At 48.9% G+C, this 12,519-nt stretch overlaps 1 protein-coding gene across 2 annotated transcripts in view; it reads right to left on the minus strand.

Annotated features, from left to right (window-relative positions):
- The window catches only part of PIP4K2B (phosphatidylinositol-5-phosphate 4-kinase type 2 beta), a 28,046-nt gene extending 15,736 nt beyond the window's left edge, over window positions 1-12,310 (minus strand). Inside the window, exons 1-2 of one of the 2 annotated variants that reach the window (XM_081109728.1) lie at window positions 12,000-12,310; window positions 1,701-1,798 (exon numbers count right to left, since the gene is read on the minus strand). In XM_081109728.1, coding sequence (XP_080965854.1) covers window positions 1,701-1,798; window positions 12,000-12,158 — 257 coding nt within the window. In that variant the 5' untranslated portion in view covers window positions 12,159-12,310. The remainder of the gene's footprint in view (window positions 1-1,700; window positions 1,799-11,999) is intronic. The other variant, XM_081109729.1, reaches the window with a different exon arrangement.
- Between the last annotated feature and the right edge of the window lie 209 nt (window positions 12,311-12,519).

Below are 12,519 nucleotides of genomic sequence, written 5' to 3' on the forward strand. Positions count from 1 at the left end.
CCTGACCTTTCGGTGTACAGGACAATGCTGCAACTAACTGAGCCACAACGGCCAGGGCCAGAAAGCTTCATTTTTAACAAAAACTCTAGGTGATTTTGTGCATGTGAGTTTATTTATTTATTTATTTTTAAATATATTTTTATCATGTGTGTGTTTTTTTTTGAGAGAGAGGAAGGGAGAGCAAGAGAGAGACAGAAACATCGATGAGAGAAAAACATCAACATCCATCGGCTGTCTCCTGTACGCCCCCAGCTTCTAGAATAAGATGATGTTATTACTACGGCAGAAAGAGGTCACTAAGGGACATTTTCAAATCAAGCTTCTCCTCCCAGCTAACAGTCTGAGACTGGTGGGGTGACAGAGCCCTGCTGGTGAGGTGGTGAGGACTGTGGAACAATGGAGAGTGAAACCAGGATTCAAATGCAGAAAGGAAGAGAGTGTGAGCAGAAAACAGTTTCTGAGATGACCCATCTATATATATAAAAGCCTGATATGCAAATTGTCCCCTCAGGAGTTCGACCCAGAGACCAGAAATTCGACTGCTTGCTATGACATGTGCTGACCACCAGGGGGCAGTGCGGAATGAAGGAAGGCCCCTGATAGCTGGCCAGGCCTAGGGACCCTACCAGTGTATGAATTTCATGCACCAGACCTCTAGTAGTAGGATAAAAAGCAAGGTCTCCAGCCGAAACCGGTTTGGCTCAGTGGATAGAGCGTCAGCCTGCGGACTGAAAGGTCCCAGGTTCGATTCCAGTCAAGGGCATGTACCTGGGTTGCGGGCACATCCCAGTAGGAGATGTGCAGGAAGCAGCTAATCGATGTTTCTCTCTCATTGATGTTTCTGACTCTCTGTCTCTCTCCCTTCCTCTCTGTAAAAAATCAATAAAATATATTTTTGAAAAAAAAAGCAAGGTCTCCAAAGGGCTTAGAGCAGTGGTCAGCAAACTCATTAGTCAACAGAGCCAAATATCAACAGTACAACGATTGAAATTTCTTTTGAGAGCCAAATTTTTTAAACTTAAACTATATAGGTAGGTACATTGTTATTAATTTAATTAGGGTACTCCTAAGGCTTAGGAAGAGCCACACTCAAGGGGCCAAAGAGCCGCAGTTTGCCAACCACTGGCTTAGAGTAGACCCCAATCTGTGCCAGGTGAGATGGCTGCTTCCACAAAGCCTGAGACAACTTTCAGGCCCTAATGTTAATCCAAGAAGCCACAAGGAACAAAAATGGGAAGAATTACTTTGGATAGCACCCTCGGGCACCATGCTCAGCCTGCTGATCACACATAGTTGGAGAGAAAAGAGCTTGGGTGCATCCCAGGCCAGAATCGTGGCAGGCAGCTTCTTGCCTCAGACTAAGATCAAGATAGGGCCACTACTGTCAGCCTCATACGAGATACCTCAGCTCCTGAGCAGCTCACTTCTCAAACTGGCCCTGGATGAATCACGCTGGGCAGAGCCGCATGCCCTGAGGGACCCCGGAGGTAGCTGATAAAGGATGAGATGACAAGACAACTGGGAGAGAGGTCCATAATGAATGCATTTTTCCAGCCAGTTTTTCAGCTCCGTCATCCAGGTGTCGCTTTTACACCCTGCCAGGTGCTGGCTTGCCCCGACTTACACAAGGTTTCAGAAGCTCTTTGCTTTAAGGGAAAGGACTGCCCACAAAACTTGAGTCCACTCAACAGGCAACTTACTTATTGAAGAGATGATTATCCACCTTGATCTTGCTGTACGCTTTGAAGTCATCTGGCATCAGCATGACAGGAACAGGGACGTTGCTCAACTCATTGATCTGCAAAGCAAAGGAGAAGTGAGGTCCGCAGCTCGGAGGCCTCCTGCCTCAGACAGATAATATGCTACAATGTGGATGCCACCATCTCACCAAAAAAAACATGTCCAAGGATTCCCTCCTTGTCTTTATTTCTGCTCTTCTCTTCCCAACCTCATCTCCATCTACTAAAATTCTCCCCACCTGATAGGGTCCAGCTCAAAAGGCACCTCTTCCATAAATCTTTCCATGATTCCATCTAGACCGTAAATGTTCTTTCCCATGTTAGAGTTCCTGGAGTGTCCATCTTTTGGCCATCTCTCAGCCTCCCTCATTTGTAGTTAATGCTTATTAACCTCATAAGTCTGCTAGACTATAACCTAGGCAAGACCGTAGTATTGATCTTTGTAAGCAAATACCACCTAACTGATCTTTAGGGGCTCTGTAGTACTTGGTCCCAGGATGTGCATATAGCAGGTACTATATAAATATTTGTCAAATGCAATAATGGATCAATGAATAAATGTCACCCAACCTATGTGAGTATTGAGGCCTTTGAACACCTTCATACAAATTGTGGGTCACTCAAGAAATCAGCTTAGGCCCTGGCCAGGTAGCTCAGTAGTTTAGAGCATTTTCCCGATATACCAAGGTTTTGGGTTCAATCCCCAGTCAGGGCACATACAGGAATCAACCAATGAATGCATAAATAAGCGGAAAATGTCATCCCCCCCCCCCCCCCGCGTGCTCGCGTGCGCACACACACACACTCTCTCTCTCTCTCTCTCTCTCTCTCTCTCTCTCTCTCTTTTTCTTTCTCAGAGAGAGAGAGAGAGAGAGAGAGAGAGAGAGAGAGAGAGAAATCAGCAGCTAGGGCAGGAAAAGAACTGGGTATATAACTCATCTCCAAAGTAAAGGATTCAATTTACAGTGAGCAGAAGAGGTAGAGATAGCTGGCCACTGTCTCACTTTACTCTCTGATTAAAGTAGGGCCAGTTCTTAAAGCTGTGTCCTGCCTGATGATAACGGGGGGGGGGGGGGGGGAGATGGGGCGGGGTGCTTTGCCCCCACTGCAAACATACCTTCTCATCGTCTTTCATCCCCCTTGAGGGAGCTGCAGCCAGGACAGGGAGCTGGCTTCCCATTGGTGCAGAACTGAGGGCAAATCCTTCACTTCCCCATTCCCAGTTTGCCAATTAGTGGGCTAATTAGCCACAGATGTCCTCTCCCATCACAGCAGAGTATTTGACATTTGACCCTCAACTCAGTTGCCACTAATGCATTCAGGATTTACAGCGGAAACCTCAGTCCTGACTTAATGGATAGGGGGGGAGGGAGAGCATAGCCGGGGTCTCCCAGATACTTCCCTGGCAAATCCCATTATGTCAATGAGGCCCCATGTGGCAACCAGGGAAGAACCTAGAGTCATTAGGACGCCTCCAGAACCATAAATGGGGGGAAATGGCATTTAATTTGCTGCCCCTTTTATGTTCCAAACCATTTTTATTTAGAAATATCTGAAGAGAGAAGTTCAAGTTAATGCAGTAACCGGGCTGGTGAATACCTTCCTGGAGTTAGTGAAATATCCAATTGACACGTGGGGAAATTAAGAAAGGCAGAGAGTGTGTGGGGAGGAGGAGGGACCGTAGGGTGGTGGGAACTGGCAGTGGGGCACAGAAACAATGAACTGCTGGGGAAAACAGACTAGCACAGATACAGGAGTACAGACTGTATGATTCCGTCGATATGACGTTCTAGAACAGGAATCCACGTGGGAGAAATCCACTAAGAGGTGGCCTGGGTTGGCCTGAGAGGGAGCTAACTGTAAAGGAAGCTGAGAGGTGTGATTCTGAGGTGACAGCAACGTTCTCTATGTCGTGTGGAGTGATGATTACATGGGTAGATGTACGTCTGTGGAAACTCATCAAACTTTACGTAAAACTTCCAGCATTCAGCTCTGCGATGCCTGCCATCGGCTAAAGGGCCGCACACGCACACACACACACAGCCTCGCCAGCTGCCACTCCCAGGGTGCGCACAGGGACCCCGCCTGCTAAGTGTGTGCCACGGAGGAAGCCGTTCCACTTCCTTGCTTTTCTGCCAACAGAAACAGTCCATGGTGGCTGTCCACTTCCGTTTTCCTGGCATGGTAAGCTTGGCTCTGAGAGTTGAAGAAGTTCATGGCTCTCAGCAATTCTGCCTTTTCTAGCTCATATCATCATGCTCAAAAGAACGTACCATTGGCTCAAAGAGGACGGTTTTACACCAGAATGTTCTAGCACGTGCTACGAATTGGTTCTGGGTTGGTCTCATGTCCAAGCTCGGTGCCGAGGCCAGGGCTTGGTACTGGAGAACTAGAAAAGACTCAAACATTTGCTCGCGAGGGGCCAACGGCCCCTCAGCCAGGAGGAACTGTTCTAACAGGCGCTAGCTATTCCAGAATGCTCTATTCACCAATCCTCTCGGTGACTCTCAGTGCAGCGGAGTGTGAATGGTGGTGAAGCTGGTTAGGTTTTGGCTCTCATTCCATCTCGATTCTTGACCACACAACCTAAGAGTGGGAGATTTCTGAGATAGTGTATGGGTCAACAATCCATACATCTGAACTATGCAGACGCCCCGCTCATTCCCCCTGGACCACATGTGGATGATTCACTCTGGGGATTAGCTGTACCTCTTTATTTTAGTTGTACTAAATTTTTTATCCCCAGAGTCCTATTCAATTTCAACTGAACAAGCTCTTACTGAAATACCTACTACATGCCTCATGTATGTTAGGGAGGAGGGGCCACGCAGTGGGGGAGACACTGTGCACGCTAACGTAGGCGGCTGAGCCTCTTATCAGGGAGATGAGACAACCCACGCGACAGTGGAAGTGGAAGTAGTGTACAAGCTAGTGAGAACGAAGGGCGGGCACCAGGAGCAGCTGATGTTCAGAGAAGGGCGAGGTTGGTATGGGCAGAGAGTCAGACTCCTGGCCTCACACACCAGGCTGGAAACAGGGCACCTCATGCCCCTTCTGCTATTGCCAAGAGCACTTGACACTGGAAGCATCTACAAGATCATGTTACACCCCAGCTTAAAAATCTCCCCTGGCTCATCAACCTCAGGGCCGTTTTAACTCCTTCCCCTCGGGGTCTTTCCTGATCTGGCGCAGACTCTGCCAAACTTCTGTTTCCTTTTCCACTCCATGTACTGAGGGCCTTACTACAGGCCAGTGCTGTGCCAAGAGCTGGGGACACAAACAGTGGTAAGACATGTCTCTGTTTAGCTGGGAAGACAGACAAGTAACTAATACAATGTGAGGATGCTATAGTTCTAAAGGAGATGGAAAAACAGATTAAGAAATGATTGATTTGTCCGGCTGACGTAGCTCAGAGGTTGAGCATCGACCTATGAACCAGGAGGTCACGGTCCCATTCCCAGTCAGGGCACATGCCCAGGTTGCAGGTTTGATCCCCAGGGTGGGGTGTGCAGAAGGCAGCCGATCAATGATTCTCTCTCATCATTGATGTTTCTATCTCTCTCTCTCTCCCTCTCCCATCCTCACTGAAATCAATAAAAATATATTTTTAAAAAGAAAAGATTGATTCTGCCCTAGTCTGGTTTCTCAGTGGTTAGAGCATCGGCCTGAGAACCAGAGTCTCGGGTTTGATTCCCAGTCAAGGGCACGTACCTGGGTTGCAGGTTCAATCCCTGGGCCCTGTTGGGAGGTGTGTGGGAGGCAACTAATTGATGTGTCTCTCTGCAACTGATGTTTCTCTGTCTCTTTCCCTTCCTCCCTCCTTCCCACTCTCTCTAAAAATCAATAGAAAAAATATTCACAGGTGAAGATTTAAAAAAAAAAAGAAGTGATTGATTCTGACTGAAGAGAGAGTTGGTTGCTAGAGGAAGTCACAGAGAAATATACATAAGAAAGGTCTAGAATGGTAGATCTCAAAAAAAAATGAGAGGAAGGGAATTCCAGGCTGTGAGAACAGTCGGAACCAAGGCTCAGAGTTGTGCCCAGCCAAGGTGGCTCAGTGGTTGAGCGTCGACCTATGAACCAGGTCAAGATTCAATCCCCAGTCAGGGCACATGCCTGGGTGCTGGACTTGACCCCCAGTAGTGGGTGTGCAAGAGGCAGCCAATCAGTGATTCTCTCTCATCACTGACGTTTCTCTCTCCCCCTCTCCCTTCCTCTCTGAAATCAATAAAAATATTTTTAAAAATATATTATTTTTTTAAAAAGCAGAGAGATAATACAGGAAAGATAGGTGAATGGTCTAGCATATTATCAATTAAATAACATCTGCTTCTATTTATTGAATGCCTATAAGTGCTTTATATTATTGTATATTATATGTCATAATGTCATTCATATTCTGTCTCTGCTATTATTCCTATCCTTAATAGTTACATAGGTATTAATTTGATTTTGCAAAAGAGGTTGAAGGTACCTTGCTCAAGGTCACACAGATATATGTGTAGACTCAGGATTTGCTCCCAGGCCTGTCTGGAGCCAACACCTGGGTTCTTCATACTGTGTTGTACAATCTTCTCATGGACAGCTACCTCGACTAAGGTAGAGTTTTCCTTTCCTAATAATCTTCAGGAAAAGTGGTGTGCTCATTTTAGGGAAAATGAAACGCAAGAGAGAAAAGTTACTACTCAAAAGCTATACCAACAATCAGAGGGAGAGCCTGGATTTGAACTTAGGCTTGTCCACTAGATGACAAATTTGGACTCAACTACACAGGCAATGGGGAGTCCTCTCAGGTTCAAGTCTGGCAATTCACATGCTCAGATGGATGATACACAAAGGTAATTCTGGAATCAAAGCCAAGTAAGGACTGGAAAGGGCAAAAACAATCACTTCTGGGGCCATTACAATAGTTTAGGTGATAGACTGTGGCAGCAAGAGTAAAAGGACTAAGCTAGAGAGCCAGCTAAGATCTGGCTAAGTGACACTTTCTCTGCAAGCGCTTCCTTGCTCCCCCAGGTTGATTTAGTTGCTCATTCCTCTGTGCATCTTTATATTCTAAGTGTCACATTCACTTTGGTAATTATTTGTTTACATGTTTAATTTCTCCACTAGGCTGTGAGCCCCTACAAAAGTAGAGACTATCTTACCCATCATTCTGACTGGCACATAGTGGTTGCAAAACAGACGCTGGGTGGAGGCATGGATGGCTAGAAAAAGGGGATTGAAGGATGGCTAACATTAGGATAAAGACAAAAAGATACAGCAAAGCTGGTGTGGCCATGCCAGGGGGTCATGGTCTGGAGGATGGGAAGGAAGATTAACATCAGTTATTGAGGCTGTGACCAGACCGTAAAGAATCTTAAATGCCAGGGAGGGAATCAACTTTATTTGGTCGGCAAAGGGGAGTGACTGAATGTCTTGAAGCATGAAAGGTCATGACCAAAGCAACGTTACAGGAAGATGCGCCCTTCCTTCACGATCTGCACATTTCTGGACCAACCTCTTGCACCTTCAGCAGAAGTGCACTGTGGAAGGCTCACTCATTTGAACATCACACTAAATATAACATGCAAGGATGGTAAGTTTGTTGTATCTCTTTTCATAGAAGTGGTTTTGGATTATCCACATGATTAACTCCATGAACCATTAGCATAAATAAAGAGGAGGTTAACCAAGCTGAATGAGGAACAACTTAAAAACAGAGTTCACTCTATGCTGATCCTACTGGAGATGAAAATTCAGCCACCAGTTCCAGTCTGATGAACTGCTGATCCCAGAAGCCTCCACTTCCCTGTGTGACCTTCATTGGAACTGCTACCCAGGAGGTGTGGGCTGGGCATACAGGATTCCTGACACGTCCCAGGGTTCCGAGGGTGACTCAGCTATGGGCTGGCTACCACTGACAAACATTTGTTACCTGCCACCATCCGAAAACATGACGTATTGGGAACCACACTCTCAGACCAAGAGCCCCAGCAAGACCTGGAACTCCAGAGAGGGAAAGGCAAGAACTCAGAGAGCCACAAGGGCCAACAATTTCACCCCTGAGTTTATTCCTTGTTTTTATACCCTGGCTTTTCTTCTCCTGTTGAGTCCCACTGTTCTCTAGGAGGTCGGAAAGCCTGCTAAAGGACAAATTCATCCGAAGGCCTCACTAGAGCAGAAGTATTTCCTAAGATTTTTAAAGAAACAGGTCAAGAGAAAAAGGCAGGAAAAGTAGGTTCTGGGTCTGCACTGAGCAAATAAAACGCATGGACAGAATGGGGGTGAAATGTCGGAGAGGAATGAGCAAACTTAAGAATGAATCTGGCCCTGGCTGGTTCACTCAGTGGATAGAGTGTCAGCTTGCAGACTGAAGAGTCCCAGGTTCATTTCCGGCCAAGGGCACATGCCTGGGTTACAGGCTCGATTCCCCCCCAGTAGGGGGCATTCGGGAGGCAGCCAATCAATGATTATTCTCTCATTGATGTTTCAATCTCTCTATCCCTCTCCCTTCCTCTCTGAAATCAATAAAAAATAATAAGACTAAAAAAAAAATGAATCTGTTCCTCACACCATACATAAAAATTAATGCAAAATGGATTACAAACCCAAATATAAGAGCTAAAACTATAAGAGTTTTTTGTGGTTTTTTTTAAGAGTTTTTTGCCGAAACAGGTTTGGCTCAGTGAATAGAGCGTCGACCTGCGGACTGAAAGTTCCTGGGTTCGATTCCGGTCAAGGGCACACACCTAGGTTGCGGGTACATCCCCAGTGGGAGATGTGCAGGAGGCAGCTCATTGATGTTTCTAACTCTCTATCTCTCTCCCTTCCTCTCCGTAAAGGATCAATAAAATATATTTTTTTTAAAAAAAAGAGTTTTTCTTAGGAGAAAATGTAGGGAAAAAAATCTTCATGACCTTGGGTTAGGCAAAGTCTTCTTAGATATGGCACAAAAAGCACAATTAAAAAGAAAAAAAGGTAAGTTTGAGTTTATTAAAATTAAGAACTTGAGCTTCAAAAGAAAACACCAAAAAAGTGAGAAAGATAGCCGAAACCGGTTTGGCTCAGTGGATAGAGCGTCGGCCTGCGGACTGAAAGGTCCCGGGTTCGATTCCGGTCAAGGGCATGTACCTGGGTTGCGGGCACATCCCCAGTGGGAGATGTGCGGGAGGCAGCTGATCGATGTTTCTCTCTCATCGATGTTTCTAACTTTCTATCTCTCTCCCTTCCTCTCTGTGAAAAATCAATAAAATATATTTAAAAAAAAAAAAAAAGTGAGAAAGATAACCCAAAGAATGGGATAAAATATTTGCAAATCACATATCTAATAAGTAACTTGTATCCAGAATATATCAAGTACTCTTACAACTCAGTAATAAAAAGACAAATAAACCAATTAAAAGGTGCAAAAACGTGTTTTTTTTCAATGGGCAAAGGGACTTTTTTTTGCAAAGCATCTTAATAGACATTTCTCCAATGAAAATAAAATATGACCAATAAGCACGTGAAAAGATGTTCAACTTCACTAGTTACAAAAGAAACAAACTGAAATCACAATGAGATAACATTTCACATCCACTAGGATGGCTACAATAAAAAAAGACAGACAGTAGCAAGTGTTGGCAAGGACCACACACACACACACACACTCACACACACACACACACACTGCTGGTGGAAATGTAAAATGGTGCAGCCACTTTGAAGACCAAGGCTGATGGTTAAACAGAGTTACTTCTAAGTGGGAAAACATAGTTACCATCAATTGCTCCTATTCCTTCTGATCACCTGAGTGAGGCTGCACAGACGCCTGGTTCCTAACATGGGCAACATGTTATCAAGTCAGGTCTGTCTCTTCTGGTCTCCACACCCCTCTCAAAAGCTACCTCTTCCATAATTCCAGACCCTTTGAACTGTGTTTCATCCATTAAAACTTCAGTTCTCCCTGACAAACCCAAAGTCTCTTGATTTTTCTCCCTGTTTCCTATACAATCTTCCTCCACCAAATTCATGGGCTTCATCCTAGTCCAGTGGTTCTCAACCTTGGCTGCACATGAGACTCACCTGGGAATCTCTTTAAAATCCTGATTTCTGGGCCTCATCCTCTGGAAATTCTGTTTCTTTGTTATGGGGTGGGGCCACAACATTAGTAACAAAGAAACAGAATTTCCGGAGGATGAGGCCCAGAAATCAGGATTTTAAAGAGATTCCCAGGTGAGTCTCATGTGCAGCCAAGGTTGAGAACCACTGCATTACAGGCTGAGTTGAAGCAACAAAACTTGGGACTAAGTGACCTCTGAAGCTCACTCAGCCGGTCCGGGGCTGTGGTGCCTCCAGCATTTCCCTGAGGTGCCTGCTCATTATGCCCAGAGGCATGGCTCTTGCTTACAGTCAACGCCTTCCCAGCTGGCCCTCAAACAAACTCTCTGAGTTAGCAAAGCAAGAGGGTGACGGCTGCGCCCACCTGAATAAGAATCACAGATACACCCGTCCCCCTGCCAGCCCGAGGCTTCCACCTGATGCCCCCACTTGAGCCGATCACCTGCCTATCAGAAAACCAAGCACCACGCACACGCCCCTGCACAGGTGCACACAGTGGAGCAGACATTCGGGTTCTCTAACAAGACTATAATTCCCAGCTGTCCCTGGCACTCGGCTGAGACAGGACAAGGAACAGGAGGCAAAGGAGACACGCCACGCAAGCAGCACCACTGGCCAGCACAGCCCAGATCGCCGGACACACGAGCTGCGTCCACAGCGCTCCTGGCTCAGATCTCGACCAGCTCTCTGCACAGAAAGGATGCCTTCTAGTGAGAGGCGGGCAGCAGGACAAAATCAAGGACTGACTTCCAGGCAGTGACACGGGGTTCCCATTTTGATGGCAAATGACCCCTGAGGTAGCACGAAGCAGGAGGAACAAACTTGGCTGGACTGTCGGCCAGAAGCAGTTCCCAGAGGCCTGGGCATTAAATCCGCCGTCCTCCCTGCCGTGGCCGGGGCCCTCACCTCAGTGCTGAAAACAGCATCCTGCCCAACAACCAAGAAAGACCTCGCCTCACACAGGTGCTTCTCTATGTTAGAGGTGAAGGTCTAAAACCATGGCTCAGGCTATGGGTTATCCACCTACCAAACCAAACCAAAGTCCTGCCAGCCCTGGGGCCCTCCACCACCAGGTAGTCTATTGGCCATCTCAGGTGTTCAGAAAAGCCAGGGGGACTAAAGAACGGAAATGCAAGCCATTAGCTTCCTCCTCCTCACTGCAAACTTTTACTTGGTGGAGCTGGTTGTTTCTGTCCTTTGACTTCTTTTGCTCATTCCTGGCCTAGGGACTCACAATGAAATGGTCAGAGTGCAGGGGGGCAAGGAATTGGAAGAGGAAGAAAAATAGACCCTGAACGCACAGGACATAAACAAAGCCCTCCAGCTAAACTCTGGGCTGGGCCCCAGCTTCCTCGCAGGGAGCGTTGGACCATCTCAAAGCACCCCAAGGATCCAGGGGACCCCTCTCCATCCCAATCACCACCCATTACCACACCCTGCATGGCCATACAATAGAAGGCGAAATAAATGAGAAGTCAAAGGCTGGGGCATGAGCAGCATCGGTCCTATGCCATCGGAGAAAGCAGGAAGGCATTATGTCTACCATGAACGGTCCTTAAAACCCGGCCTCACCTTTTCTCTTCCCCCTAACCCGGGAACACCCTGGTCAGGTGTCTGCGGTTCAAGGAAGCCTGTGCCTCTCCAGTTGGCACATCTTGTTCAAGTAGGAAAAAAGGAAACCCAGGAAGGGTTCCCCGCAGCCAGGAGGACGGGAAACTTTGAGGAGCCACACCAACCAAGCGACCAGAAACAGAGGCACAGGCGGGCAGGCCAATGCCACCTGCCCTGTCACCTAGACAGTGAGCTGGCAGCGGGGTATAAGGAGCCGGGGTGAGACACATGCAACCCACCGGGCGAGGCGCAAAGAGAGGGAGCGGGGATGCGGGCGATGCCCCCGCACCCAGGCCTTCCCTCGGCGCTCCAGGGACGGCCCGAAGCGAGCACACCCGACGCAGGAAGCCAGAGGGGCTGGAGGGAAGGGGAGGCGGCCACGGCGTTCCACGGAGACACCAGGCCTCGCGTGGCGCACGGGGAGCGCACACCCGGCCGGGACGGCGTGCAAGGGCGGGGTGGGCGTGCAAGTGGCTGGGCGAGGGGTTGCAGGCGTCGCCGGCAGGGCCCGCGGGGCGAAGGCCGGGGGCGGCGGGGGGCGTGGGAGCGCGCTGGGGAGCTGGTTACCGTGTGGTTCACCCCCCACATCAGGACGCTGAGAATCGGCTCGCTGGCCCGGAATAGCTTCACTTTCTGGCACACAAAATGCTTCTTCTTGGTCTTGGTCTTGCTGGCGCTCAGCGGCGCCACCGCCACCGCCGTGGTGCTGGTGCAGTTGGACGACATGCCCGGGGCGGCGGCGGCGGCGGCGGCGAAAGGGGGGGCGGCCGAGACAGCGCACACGCCAGCGGCCCCAGGCCTCCCCCGGACCGATCCCCACCCCCGCTCCCTCACCGCTCCATGGTCGCGCCCGTCCCGTTACCTCCCCACCCCGCCCTGGTGGTTCCGTCCGCCCCAGGCCCCGCCCTCCCCGCCCCGCCCCCAGGGAGCCGGCCAGCCCGCTCGGCACCCCGCCCCCGGGCGGTGGGACCGTCCGGCCGGCCCTCGCGCTCCCGGCTGGGGTGGTACCGCCCGTCCCCCGGAGGCTGCGGCCGCCCCGCCCGCCCCTCCTCCCCGGGCCTGACGGGAACCCGGCGGAAGCCCCGCA

Source organism: Myotis nattereri (assembly GCF_964212035.1).
Source record: "Myotis nattereri genome assembly, chromosome: 16".
NCBI classification, from domain to species: domain Eukaryota; kingdom Metazoa; phylum Chordata; class Mammalia; order Chiroptera; family Vespertilionidae; genus Myotis; species Myotis nattereri.